This window comes from Aptenodytes patagonicus, chromosome 1 (genome assembly GCF_965638725.1).
Source record: "Aptenodytes patagonicus chromosome 1, bAptPat1.pri.cur, whole genome shotgun sequence".
NCBI lineage: Eukaryota > Metazoa > Chordata > Aves > Sphenisciformes > Spheniscidae > Aptenodytes > Aptenodytes patagonicus.
Window position 1 is genome coordinate 57,371,549 of NC_134949.1, and position 13,419 is coordinate 57,384,967.

The 13,419-nt window shown below is 40.4% G+C and overlaps 1 protein-coding gene across 2 annotated transcripts in view; it reads left to right on the forward strand.

The window, feature by feature from the left end:
• MRTFA (myocardin related transcription factor A) overlaps positions 1–13,419 on the forward strand; it is an 80,934-nt gene that overhangs the window by 37,984 nt on the left and 29,531 nt on the right. For both annotated transcript variants that reach the window (XM_076337289.1, XM_076337280.1), the window contains exon 2: positions 12,834–12,899. In XM_076337289.1, the coding sequence (XP_076193404.1) occupies positions 12,893–12,899 (7 nt within the window). In that variant the 5' untranslated portion in view covers positions 12,834–12,892. The remainder of the gene's footprint in view (positions 1–12,833; positions 12,900–13,419) is intronic.

The window sequence follows — 13,419 nt, forward strand, 5'->3', positions numbered from 1 at the left end:
GCATGTAACCTGTCCCTGCCAATAGTTGTGGGGTATTCTTTCTTATTTTGGTGAATGCTCTTTGTGATGCTCTTTTGATGCTCTTTTTCTTCACTTTCACTTTCCTAAGCTTTCATGCCTCTTTCTGTGTTATACTTAGGTGTGAAAGTCCTTCTAAGCCTGCTTGCAGCTCACACCCTTTTCCATGCTCCGATGTCAAATTCTCTCTTTTCAGAAGTGGAAGACAATGTTTTAGAAGTAGATGCTAAACTAGTAGTACCTTTGTGCCTCACTGAGAGACTGTTTTACTGCTGCTAATAATAGCTGTCACATTGACTGCAGGCAGTTTAGAATGAGGATTGTGTCTTCAGGACTGACACGTGACCGTGAATCTAACTAACAACTAGAGGTTGCAAACACTGTCACCACGTAGCTATCTCCCCTGCCTCTTTGCTGGAGGGAGCAACAGAAAGGAAATGTGTCTGCCCTTCACTTGCTTTTGTTTAGTGTATTAGCGAAAGCCCACCTCTATTAGCAGTTGGAGAGAATCTTCCACAGTGTGTAATGAGTGTTGGAGTACCTGCTGCTGCCAGCAGTCTCCTCTGTGCCCTTCATTAGAGGACTGAGCCAACAGTAACGTTTTAAACATCTGCAGAATTTGTCTACCAGTCTGAAGTCAGTGGTCATGCAGGCCATTCTGGACTGCTGGGTTTTTTTAGTTTGCTGATTGACCTGTTACACAGAATTATATTATTTAGATATTTATAGCTCTTAAGAACCACATTAAGCCTCATAGCTGGATTTGTTTTCAATGCTGTGGATCTTCCCTTATGGAAAAACCCGAGAAAGTTGGTCCTGGAGATCTGTAGTCCAGAGTTTTGAAAGAAAGTAAATATTGAAAGAGAAAGGAAGTAAAACATAGTAGATAGACATTGTATGATCACAGTTTAAAGAGTGTGAGGGAATTTGGTGTGCTTTTTATGTGTAATTCAAATTCTGGGGATCAACTTCCATACTGGGCTGCTGTGAAGGAACTGACTTGTAATACAGAGGGATATGATGGGCATAGCTGAATCTTGTAACTTTTTTACAAGTAGAAACAGAATTGTAATAGAACTTGTACTTAACTGTACAGAAGGTGTCAGACTGTTGCAGTACAAAGGCTGGGATCTTTATTTGAACATCAAATGCCATACTTGTGGCATGTGTTCTTTGCAGTCTTTGAGAAAACAGCAAAGATGTTTCTCACTACCATGAATTGAAGAAATATGGTAATTCCTTGTAGCATCCACCTGAAATTCTTGCTAAGAGAGGATGCTGGGGCATGGACAAAAGCTGGTGGCAGGAATGCTAACCAGATAGGGAATGCTCTGAGTCTTTATTTTGCATGTAATATGCATGTTGGGCAAAACCACTTTTGTTCCATGTCCCATGAAATAACTGTCAGCACAATCAACCAACTGAAGCTGGGAGATGCTCAAGCCAGCTAATTTAAAATTATAAGGGCCAGCTTTCTGAGTTTCCTATATAACTGGTTAGTTACTTCTTCTAAAGAACTGCTGGTTTTGTATTTAAATTTGCATACTTGGGGAAAGGACTTGGGGGTACTGGTGGACGAAAAGCTGGACATGAGCCAGCAATGTGCGCTCGCAGCCCAGAAGGCCAATCATATCCTGGGCTGCATCAAAAGCAGTGTGGCCAGCAGGTTGAGGGAGGTGATTCTGCCCCTCTACTCTGCTCTGGTGAGACCCCACCTGGAGTACTGCCTCCAGCTCTGGAGCCCTCAGCATAAGACAGACATGGGCCTGTTGGAGCAGGTCCAGAGGAGGGTCACAAAAATGATCAGGGGGATGGAACACCTCTCCTATGGAGAAAGGCTGAGAGAGTTGGGGTTGTTCAGCCTAGAGAAGAGGTGGCTTCTGGGAGACCTTATTGCAGCCTATCAGTACTTAAAGGGGGCTTATAAGAAAGATGGCGGCAGACTTTTTAGCAGGGCCTGTTGCGACAGGACAAGGGGGAATGGCTTTAAACTAAAGGGGGGGTAGATTTAGACTAGATATAAGGAAGACATTTTTTATGCTGAGGGTGGTGAAGCACTGGAACAGGTTGCCCAGAGAGGTGGTGGATGCCCCATCCCTGGAAACATTCAAGGTCAGGTTGGATGGGGCTCTGAGCAGCCTGATCTAGTTGAAGATGTCCCTGCCTATGGACAGGGACTAGGTGACCTTTAGAGGTCCCTTCCAACCCAAACTATGATTCTATGGTTCTACTTCTACGTCCTTTTTTCTACCACTTGCGGAAAAACACATTTGCTCTCATTTTCATTTGGTTTCAGTAAACCAAACATCTTTAGGTGGTTAAGAATCTGAAATGGTCTTGGAAATACAGAATTATTCCACGTTTAAGTGGAAAACCCAAAAACACCTCAACATATGAGCTGTATGCCAGCTGTTGCCACAGAAGTTCTGTGGTATCTTGACCATTAGATGATTTCTGTGAAGGGAGCTTTTAACTTCTATCTGTAGAGGGTGCCCTGTGGCAGAAGGAAGGCTGAATCATTGGGCCAACACCACAGTCTCTGAGAAATGTTTGAGGAAGTTTTTGGCCTTGATCCGAGAGGCTGTTAGTACACTGGAGCACTGTGCTGTAGCAGAAATTGCAGTATGGGAGGTGAGCTATGAAGGAAAAATATTAGACCTTGTCTCTTGTTGCTGAAAGAGGCATGGAAGGATTTCCTCATAAATTTTAGTGTTATAAATGTGTCTAATCAATTGTGTTTTATGGATGTGTCTTGGCACTGTCTCAAGACTTGATTTTTTCCTGCTTAATAGAAACACAAAAAACCATATTATCCCTTGAACCCAGAGTTTTAAATAAAATGAAAAATTGTTCAGATTCTGATATATCTCCAAACATGTTTCTTCTTCTGTATAATTTTTCAGAAAAAAATATAAACAACTCTCATGTCTCATCTTTAAGGAAAATAAAAAGGTTGGAGCTCGCTCTTTTTATAGGCAGAAATACCCCTATCTTTATAAGAAAAAAAATGAAAAAGGTTCAAACTTGTTTTTCCCTTGTGTAGCTTGCCTTTTGTACTGTCACATTAGTAGACAGCTATAGATCTGATTGTTAGGATATATCTACTCATTCCTTCTTTTTCCTTCATTTGTCCCCATCTGCCATGTCATATTAAATTATCTGGGAGAATTTCTTTCTAGGGTCTTCTTTGCAAGGTGGTTAAGGGCAATGTTAGTTCCTCCTTGTTCATTGTTTCATGGAAACATAAATCAGTATAGACTGTGACTCAAGTTTACATGGGGAGTTGGGAAATTCTCTCTGTTTTTCCCCCCTTAAGGCTTCTCTTCCAGCTATAGATAGTAACAATGGATATATAGATGGCATCAACAAGCACTGATTACAGATGATATTTACCGTCTTACGATACTGGTGTGTCAATTTTAGGTAGACCTTTCCACCTAAGTATTTTGTTACAGGTCATCTTGTTGAATCATGCATGGTAGCCAGATTCCATAGCTATAGATATGTGCCTAGTTATTCACATGCTTAGTTTTCACCTAACCAGTATTACTGGGACGAAATGATTTTATAAGAATCCGTACCCTGCACAGAAAGCAAACCAACTTTTCCTGTTGACAAGCTTGTTGCACAGTTTTACATGTTGCATATCTTACTAAATATAGGAGGTTACATGTATTTCAGGTTAATTTCTGAAAGTCCTATTCTATTTTAACAGTTTCAGTGAGTGCTGAAATGGACTATTCGAGTACCAAGATTTTATTCTAAGAGTGGGCTTCTATGCATTCAATATAAAGACTTATGTACTAATAGCAATACATTTATCTGATTTTAAAATTTTAGGATTAAAGAAGACAAAGCTGGCATTGCATTAAAAAGTAGCAATGATTAAAATGGCATTAACCCCCCCCAAAATTTTACATGTTTAATGGAAATGGCAGGACTTAAATAATGAAGGAAGAATGTAAAGGCAAATGCTGTAAAATGCACAGCAACTGCTAGTCTTTATTTTAAATAAACATAAAAAGAACCCTATAAAATTCAGCATAACTTTCATAGCAATAATCAAGTTGGCATATATTTAGTGTCATATACATGAGTAGCACCCACAAAATAAACACATTCAATTGTGTGCAATATTGAGGACCGAGATTGTAAACTTCTAGACTATGAACTGGTTCTTCCTTTTGTATCTGCACATTTTACCACCCCAGAACACCAATGCTGACTTGAGCCTTTGAGAACCACCGACAGGAGTAACTATTCTGTCCTGTCTGGAGGTTAGATCATATTATATCGTGATACTTGGACCATGCTACTGCTTTTGTTTGTTTTGTAATGCTATGTCCTAACAAAACTAAAATTGCTGTAAACGGTGGCTTTATCTTCTAAATACAGTTTTTAATTAACAGTACTTTGATTTCCACATTGTATCAAATTTGATATGAAGCCTCAAAAATGACCTGCTGAGGTAGCTTGTTGTTCTGTGCTCACAGTGTGAGCCAGCTACCTTGTGGTAGTATGTGAGGGTGGAAATAGATCCTTTTGCTTTTGATTGTGTATTTGATTCTGATTCCATATTCTTCGGGGACCAGTTTCTTCTGTAGGTTGGGATCTTTGATTCTGCTAAATTAACCATATCAAAGAATCCATATTTGTCTGTCTCCACTAAGAGAGCTATTTAATCCCTCATAACATTGACTCATTAAAAGATCATACATGCAAGTATTTCATCATCCTTTGAAAACATTTTTAAAAATTATTCCTATTTCATATTTCTCTTCCAACAGCATCCTTCCAACAAAAAGGGGCTATTACCCTGTACCTGGTTTTTTGTTTCTAGTAGCCAAAACTAGTCTTCTGGAACATGGTCATATAGACAATGCATCTAATATCTCAGCAGGCATGTGTAAGCTGCATGTCATGTCAATGATTGATTTTATATGACCCAAGAACATTTTGAGCTGTAGAAGCTTTGAAGAGTGTGATTTTATCAAGAAACAAGCCCTTCTTGTCCTGAGGGTGAGAGTCAGTTAATTTTCTCACTTCCTCCTCTTTTTGTGTTCTTAAATGACCAGTCGCTCCTTTTTCTGTACTTTCCAGCTGCTTTTAAAAGCTTCTGGGCATTTGAGAGCCTGAAGGCTTTTGGAAGTGCCGGATGGAAAACAACCACCCTGGCGTTATGTGACTCACATTACATCCTTGGATTATTACTAGCACATCTACTGTGAAATATTTTGAAAGTTCTTGCTTTGGAGGTGAAGGATCTGTTCTGGTTTTTAAGAATCTTTTGATAGAGGTTTTAGGTCTGCATCAGGCAGAATTGTACTCCTGTTCTCACCTGTACAAATTTTTAATGCTCTCAAAAGCTTACTATGAGGATGAGAAAGAAAAGGTGGTCATGAAAAAGGTTTCAAGTCCTCTATGCTAGATCTGCCTTTGATGCAGCTGTATGGCTTTCTTGGTTGAACCTCCTGTTTGGCTTTGTCCTACAATCGTCTCTGTTGGACAAGCACAGCTTGGTAAGGAGTTTATCAGTGTTCCCCAAACTGATATGAGACACCTGCCCATCTGAGCATATTGCGGCAGAACATGCTGATTTCTGCAGTGCTGCTAAGAAATCCACTTTCATCATTCATATCGCCTACAATAGGGAACCGCTCCTGATCCTGGTTTTGTTTCCTGTTCAGGATCTGCTTCACATACCTCCTCTTTGGGTGTAGGGAGAGTGATCCCAATCCTACTCCTCACAAAGAGAAGACCACAGCATGAATATAAATAAGTGGCTTTTGCTGCTAGTGTGAAAGGTTCTTGTAACAGTTTAAGAGACCAAAACAAATTCTTTTTCTATTCTTTAACCCTCCCAAACTCCATTTTCTCTGTAGTATGGTTGCTAAGGAAGAGATGAGGAAACTGCCTGCATTTTAATAGCAGCCGTTGTTGCTACAGTAGAGAAAAGAGGTAGTGGAATGTGAGATAGTCTCAAATAGTAAAGAAATAAACTTCTGCTTAACTGTCCCTTTGCCCAGGCTTGCTCCAAGCTATTCTTTAAAATGCACTGAGATGGATAGAACCGTATGGCTGCTATTCCCAACAACAGTGAATGCTTGCAAATTGTGAGGATCAACAGTATACCTGCTGCTCCTCCTTCACCCCACAGAGGGGCATGAATTTTTGGCATCCCCTTCCCAGGGTGGCAAACTGTCATATAATCCCTGCAGTTTGGGTGTCATTTACAGTCTGCTTCACTTAAATGCTTCTCTGTTAACTGCACAGTCTGCTTAAATGCAAAGCCAGCGTGTATTCCCCATCAGCAGTTAGTGGATTAAAATGCTGTTAGGCTCAGAAAATTGCCTTTAAAAAAGGCCCGAAAAGTTGGCTTATCTTTGTTGGTAACCCCCATTCTAGCACATTCTGTGCAATGTGGGGGGTGTTGTTGACAGCGCCAGAAAAATACAGCTCTGGGGGAAAAAAAAAAAATTAGTCGTCCACCTCAGCAATTTGAGTTATTTTCAAAATTAATTTTGACCACTGTATACTCACTCATTGATCACAAACTATCATAGCTGAATTTTTCTTATAGCTTCTTGTGGACGCTACAAAAATTTTGGTAATACTAACTGCCCTTTGCTGCTTCTGTAGAGAAAGGTGTTGCAACTGGAGCTTAGCAGATGCTGCTCTTGCTGGTGTACGAACCAGAATCTAATCTGGCTTCCCGTCGAAGCATGAAAGGGCTAATGCGAGTAAACATTTGTTTTGTAAGCAGGCACAACTGAAAAATGCTCAGAGACCATTTTCGGTGTGAGGGAAAGGTTTTCTCACCACATCTCCAAGGGACTGAATTCAGTCATAAATGTAGGATATAACCTCCACTGAAAACAATAGCTGATGTGCTGCATATTCCAAAGCTGAATTTGGTATTGGCTACTGGTCAAATGTGACTAATCAGAAACTAGGAAAAAAATTCTCAATGTAATTAGAACAGCTGCTGCTGGCTGAGTAGTAAGTGGAAAGGTGGCTTCACCCTTCAAAGCAGTAGTTACGTGGCACTGTGATATTTAAGTCAGAGGCCCTAGTTCTGCATCAAACAGCTGTGATGATTTTGTTCAGCAAATATCCCATGTTGTCAAAGTCGTCTTTTATGGTTGCATATTATAATTAGGTTGGTTGCATATAAGCTGTTGGTTTAATCTAACGGTGGTGTACACATTGTACTGAAAAATTGAAAAATAGTGTGGGCTGCAAATGGTGGCCTAGTGCCATGTTTCCTTAGGCTGTGGTCTCTGACCCTCACAAAGTAAACCCAGTCAGACCTACTCAGTGCTAGGCCAGTGAAAGTTCTCCTAAAAAATATTCGTCGCTAGTGAAAGGTAGAGGTGTTGATGAAATAAGTGGCAGGTCTCTATCCCAGCTCGTGCTGTATTAATGCTTTCTTGCGAGTTAAGTGGATGCTGTAGCACAGGGATTTCAAATGGGGTGTGCAGAGGTGCTGAACAGTGTACGAATAAATGACCGTGAACCCTTATAAGCATTAAAGTGCATAGTTTGCTTTTTACTGCTTTTACTTACGCTTGCATTTTCCTCAGCTTAGATAATGAAGTTAAACTAATTTCACTTGTTCTTCAGTAGTTTCTCTTTCTAATCACATGGCTTATTGATTAGGTTGCAAGGATGAATTTTTCTATCAGGCAAACTGAATTTACAGAATCAATAAATCACGTCTGTGAGTATACAGCCTATCTACTTAATAGGTGGTTTATGTCTTGCATGCTCCCTTTTTGCACAGGTATCCTAGCCCGAATTCCAGGGAGTTCTGCCTCCCTCAGCCCCTCTATAGGGTTTCATTTAGCTATAGCAGCCTTCCTCCCTTCCTGTTCAGTGCTACTGTTCGTGCTGTCTCTTGTAATCCACCATATGGCTGTGCTTAATCATTGCCTTGGTTGGGTGACCTTGAGTATCACTTGGGATTTTTTAGAAGAAAAGGTTTTGTAGAAATGTGAACATAGAGTCCCTTTGGCAGTAAGTTGGTATTCAACATAACATGCACAGGGCCTTACCACAAGCTGCAGTTCAGAGCTGTGTGCTTCTCTTCACTAGTTCTCAAAAAACAGGAAATGCAGAATATTTTTTTAATTTGTTGTCATAAACCTGTCCTGGTATGTGACATAGTCTCGAAGATGAGATTATTTTTTTTTCTATTGAGATGCTGAGATGCAGAGTCTGCAGTCTAGTTTCTGTTGTAGTTCTAGTCAAACTGTTAAACACGAAGTGTGGTTTAGAAATAGAAGGGCTTTCAGGTACATATGTGTAAGGGCAGGCGTGCTGTTGCAGACTTAGATGATGAGCTGCAAAAAACACTTTAGCTCATCATAAATATTTGTTCTTGCTACTGCTTACTACTAATGCACCCCTGTACTATGACTAGAGTTGTAAGTGTTCTGAAAGTGTCCATATGGGTGCAGCCTCTGTATATTAAGCATGTACTGCTCTGAGCTGCCACCAGCCACGAGTAGGCAGGAGTAAGCTCTGGTCTTGGAATATGCCTGTGGGTTCCCTGTTAAGGCAGTTCTGTGGTAAGACGAACAAAAAATAATCATGACTTGCTGTATTTCACTAACAGTCTAACTCTGTTGATGGTAGCTGTATCGCAATGTTATTTGTCTCTTAGTGTACACACACACACCCCCACACACACCCATTTCTTCTCTATCCCTCCTCTTAAACTGCTGACAGCAGTCCTCTTTACCAGCTCCCAGACTTCTCTGGAATGTTTTACTAATTCTTGGAACAGTTCATTAGAGATACTCGTTCAAACTTTAACTATATTTCAGAATTTTTCATACTTGTGAAATAAATAAATTATGCCCATTTTCGGGTGGGAAAATCAGGCAAGCATACAAAGCCCACAAAATGTTGCACAGACTATGACACAAGTTGAATGAACGAGGTGGGTAGAAGGGTACCAGTTTGGAACTTATTTTCTAGCCAGCAGAGATCTCTCTCCTTTATATGACCTGATTTATTCCTAATTTGAAAATTAATTTAAAGGTTAAGTAGAGGAATAAAGGAAACAGAAGATTGTTGGTTTGTGACTGAAAGACTTACACTCCGGTCTGTCTTTGAGTAACTTTTAATTTCTCTGGTCATTCTAGATCTTTGGCTGTGCTCCATGTACAACAGCCTTGGATTGGCTCTTGGGACATCTGTTAATCTATATATAGGATTCACACACTTGCACACGTAAACAGGTGATCTCCTAAATATATGAAATGGTGTTGGGAACTCCAAGTACTTATTGAAGCCAAAATGAATTCAGGAGTGAACTGAAGTAATCCTTTTTGCCCTCCTCCCTGCTGCAAAAATAAGCTGTATTGGAAAAAAAGTGCATTATGTGCTGATTATAATTTGTGCTTAATATGTATGTATATACATTCATAAATCCCAGGAATTACTTAGTGCCTATTAAAAGTATCCTGAAAATGACCTTTTTCCTATTCTCCAGTTTAGTCCTCTTGACAGTTGCTAGTTTCTTGCTGTGAAGGGACATAGTGTTTAAAAATAAAAGGTGCATATAATGGGTAGAGAAAAAGGGTAGTAGATGGTAACGTATAGAAATAAGATATATTTAGAAAATTCATAAGGGAAGCTGAAGTCAGGAAGGGAATTTTACATCATTTGATGAAGTCTCTATCTGTCTGGCTGAGACTGATTTCTAATAAACCTGGGAACAGCAGGGAGACTTCAGTAGAGTGAAAGACCAGTAACATTTTGCATCACTACTGAAAAAGGGTGAGTGAGTAAAGAGTGGCCAATCTGGTAACAGTTCCAGGAAAAAACTGTGGAAAATTTGATAAAGAATTTAGATGGTATAATAATAGTAGTATAATCACGCTAGTGAGCTTTTCAATTTGTGAAAACAGGTCTGTTCAAATGTGATTTTGTTGTTTGGATATGTGAAATTTGGTTGCTAGTGTTTTTTTCTCGGTGTAATAGACTTTCATAAGGTCTTTAACTAGTAGTGTGTTATATTTTGGTTTTAAAAAGTATCTTTGAATTTAATGAAGTACTGCTTAAGTGGCTTAAGAACTGACTGTAATCAAAGAAAGCAGAAAAGCATTTCGAGTTGGGATCAGCCCGGTGCGGTCTGGAAACAAACGCAAGATGGTAACGCTGTGGACGGAACAACGATTAGTGGAGGCATAAATAATGACATTAAAAAAATGGTTTAGATCATTTAGGCAAACTGAGACAGTTGGGCAAAATGTGCATAAATAGAGGTGAGGGCAGAGTTATGCACCAAGGAGCAAAAAATGCCAGCCACACCTGTGTGGGGAAGTTTTTCGCTGAAAATCCCTGAGTCTGGGAGGTGAAAGGTAAATAGTAGGTATAGTCGGAAATGGGAGGGAAAGTAGATGGTCCTAGCAAGTAAATAGCAAAGTGGCAAAAAGAGCTAACATATATTGCTAGCTGTGTAAGTGGGAAGACATGAGTAATAATGAGATTATCTGCACTTAAAGCTGTGGAGATAGACCTGATGCTATAGGTCTGTGCCTTGCCTGTATACATTTAGTGACATGTGCTAATTTAGGGTATGGAAATGAGTCCCTGAAATGGCTCACTAGTGGAAATAATGCCACACAGCAAGAGATTTAATGTGCCGTTACCTAATAGGGCTGAAATCACTTAGTGGCATACTGCTGCTGGAAGGATGAAGTCTCACTCCCACCTTATGTTAGTGTTAGCAAATACCTGGCTATACAGTTGTCCTCTTCAACTCACTAATGAGACAAAAAACTATTCCCTGTTTTGGTTGGGCTGTGGTCTCTGTCCTGTCAGTGAGTCCAGCCACCAATCAGGGGAACACGAGAGATGATGCGGGGAGAGAGAGATTTGACTCCATCACAGCAAGCTGTTAGATCAAGTGCTCGTGTAGATGTGTCATCACCTGATTTGGGTTTTGATCACCTCAAAACGAATCCAGCAAATGAAAAGCTCTGTGAAGAGGCCAGCTGTGAGACTGTATTAGCCCTCATGCTAGTACAGAAGTAGGAGTGCAATCGCATGCTGGGTGGGAGGAAGAGTCTGGGACTACCACTTCTGTTTCACGGCCAAACGAAGGGTCTGTTCCTTCCCCTCTGTCTTCCCTCCTCCTTGCTCTGGCTCTTGGCTGATCCCACACAGAATTCGCATGGTGCTCTGTACACCCTTCCTCCCTCTCTCCCTTTCCCGTACTAAAGGAAGTAGTTTCCTGCCCAGGGTGCATATATTAAGAAATCCTAGTTTGGCTTAAGAAAGAGAAGAGAGGTAACTTGGTTGCACACTGTGTACAGAAGTACCTCCACAGGTAGGAAATACATTCTCACTGTCATAAACCTTTCAAAGAAAGGTACATCAAGAGCCAAGGGAATTGGAAGCTAGACAAATCCAACCGAAAATTTAAGTGTGCATTTAAGTGAGGGTGATTAGCTGCTGTGCAAACAACCAAGGAAGAGATGGATCTCTTGTTAACTTCATAGGAAGACCAGAACCCTTATTGGAAGATGTATCTTAGTCAAATGCAAACTGCAGACAAGAGGTTGAAAGAAACAGGTAAAATGTGATAATGTGTGTAAGTAGATGAAGTGGTATCTTCTCCTTGAATTTTTTGATCCCTACTTTAGGGACTGTACAGTATAATTTGGATATAATGTATGAAATGAACGTATTGGACAAGAAAAGTCCTTGAGAAAGGAAGCATAAGGGTTCTAATGAGATTGCACACTTTTGCTGTCTGGTGGTTCCACTATGTTTGTGTGGACTTCTTTTATGTGGACTATACAACGGACATAAGCTTGACAGAGAAATTGAAATGAAAACAGGGAAGATGCCATGCCGTTCATTCTATAATATTTTCTGTTGAGTATACTTAGGAGCTTGGGCTTGATTGCAGACAGGATTCGGTATCTATTGATGTTCACTCAGGTTGTCCTAAATTGATGTGTGCACACACATGTGCGTGCACATGTGCATGTGATTTTTTTATTCAGTTTTGTAAGGTCCCTTTCGTATGAAAGCTGTCTTTTACTGGTTGTAAGAACAATCTCTAGAATATTGCTTTGATTGTGTAGTTTAAAGGGAAACTGCTGTTATAATCTAAATGTTGAAATTATGACTATTCCAGAGTCATAATTGCATTTCATACAGGCAGTGCATGTGTTCTATTACTTTAAAATAAATAGGAAAAATTCTAGTGATAAGGGATTCCTTTTGCTGTGGAACAAGGACACTTCTAGATATATCCATGATATTTCACTTTCATGAGATGTTTCTGAAGGTGAATTTCTGAGTTGAGGAAGGAAATCAGCCTTGTAATTTAGAGTAATGACCAATAATTTTGTCATATCAATTTAATCTACACATGGTAATTAGAGTTTTCAGGAGTCATTAGCAGCTGGGGTGTCACTCTGTGTTTATTGGAGGACTGTCAGCTGGTGTTTCTCTTTCTTTTTTTTTTTAATATTAATGGTTTAGAAAGAAGTTGGTGCTCTAGAAAGAATTGAGAAACAAGCTTGGTTTTGCGGATTTTTATCACCCTGCCAAGACCCTGCGCAACTTCCTCTCCCTGTTGCCCGCAGCAGAATACGGAAACCTGACTGCTGAAGGCCACTTCTGCAATTGCAGTGGTGCAGGGGAGCAGGGTGGGAGGGGGTCTTTTTGTTCTGCTGCTCGCTAGCGCCTTGGCATCCGAAGAAGAAAACAAGATGCACTTGAAAATGTCTCTTCAGTTGTTTCTCACACTGATGGGTTTCCTTCTCTTCCCTCTCTCTGCTGTCGTGCAGTGCTGCAGTTGAAGCTCCAGCAGCGACGCACACGGGAGGAGCTGGTGAGCCAAGGGATCATGCCGCGTAAGTATCACTTAAACTCTTTGTCTTGGTGTTTTTATGCATGTTTTTGAGTGGAGAATGGTTTCACATATGATTTGAAAGATCAGATTCTCTGTTTCTAGATGAAAAACATCATACATAAGGGCCCCACCCTGTCCCACCCAACTTGGTCCTTCTGAAGTATTGGTACTCTAGGTATGGGCCACCTCTGATACTGAGGAAGAGAGTAATGGCTCCAAGTGTAACTGTACTCCAAAACAATGTTTATATTTGATCACAGTAGAGAAGAGTCTTCTGGAGAACATGCTATGTTAGAAGTCCCCTATATACTTCACACATGCTGGTAATCACTCTTTTAACAGGCTTCCTGCCTCTGCAGTTTCTGTTCTTGTTTGTCAGCTCCCCAGACCTCTGAGGCAGTTGTAACTTTGTATGTACATATTCCATAAACCAAGTGAAAACAGGCAGCGCTTACAAGATCTTAACCACCAAGGGGCCGTGTTTTATGTTTGTAGCTAGAAAACATAGCTAGAAGGAGCCC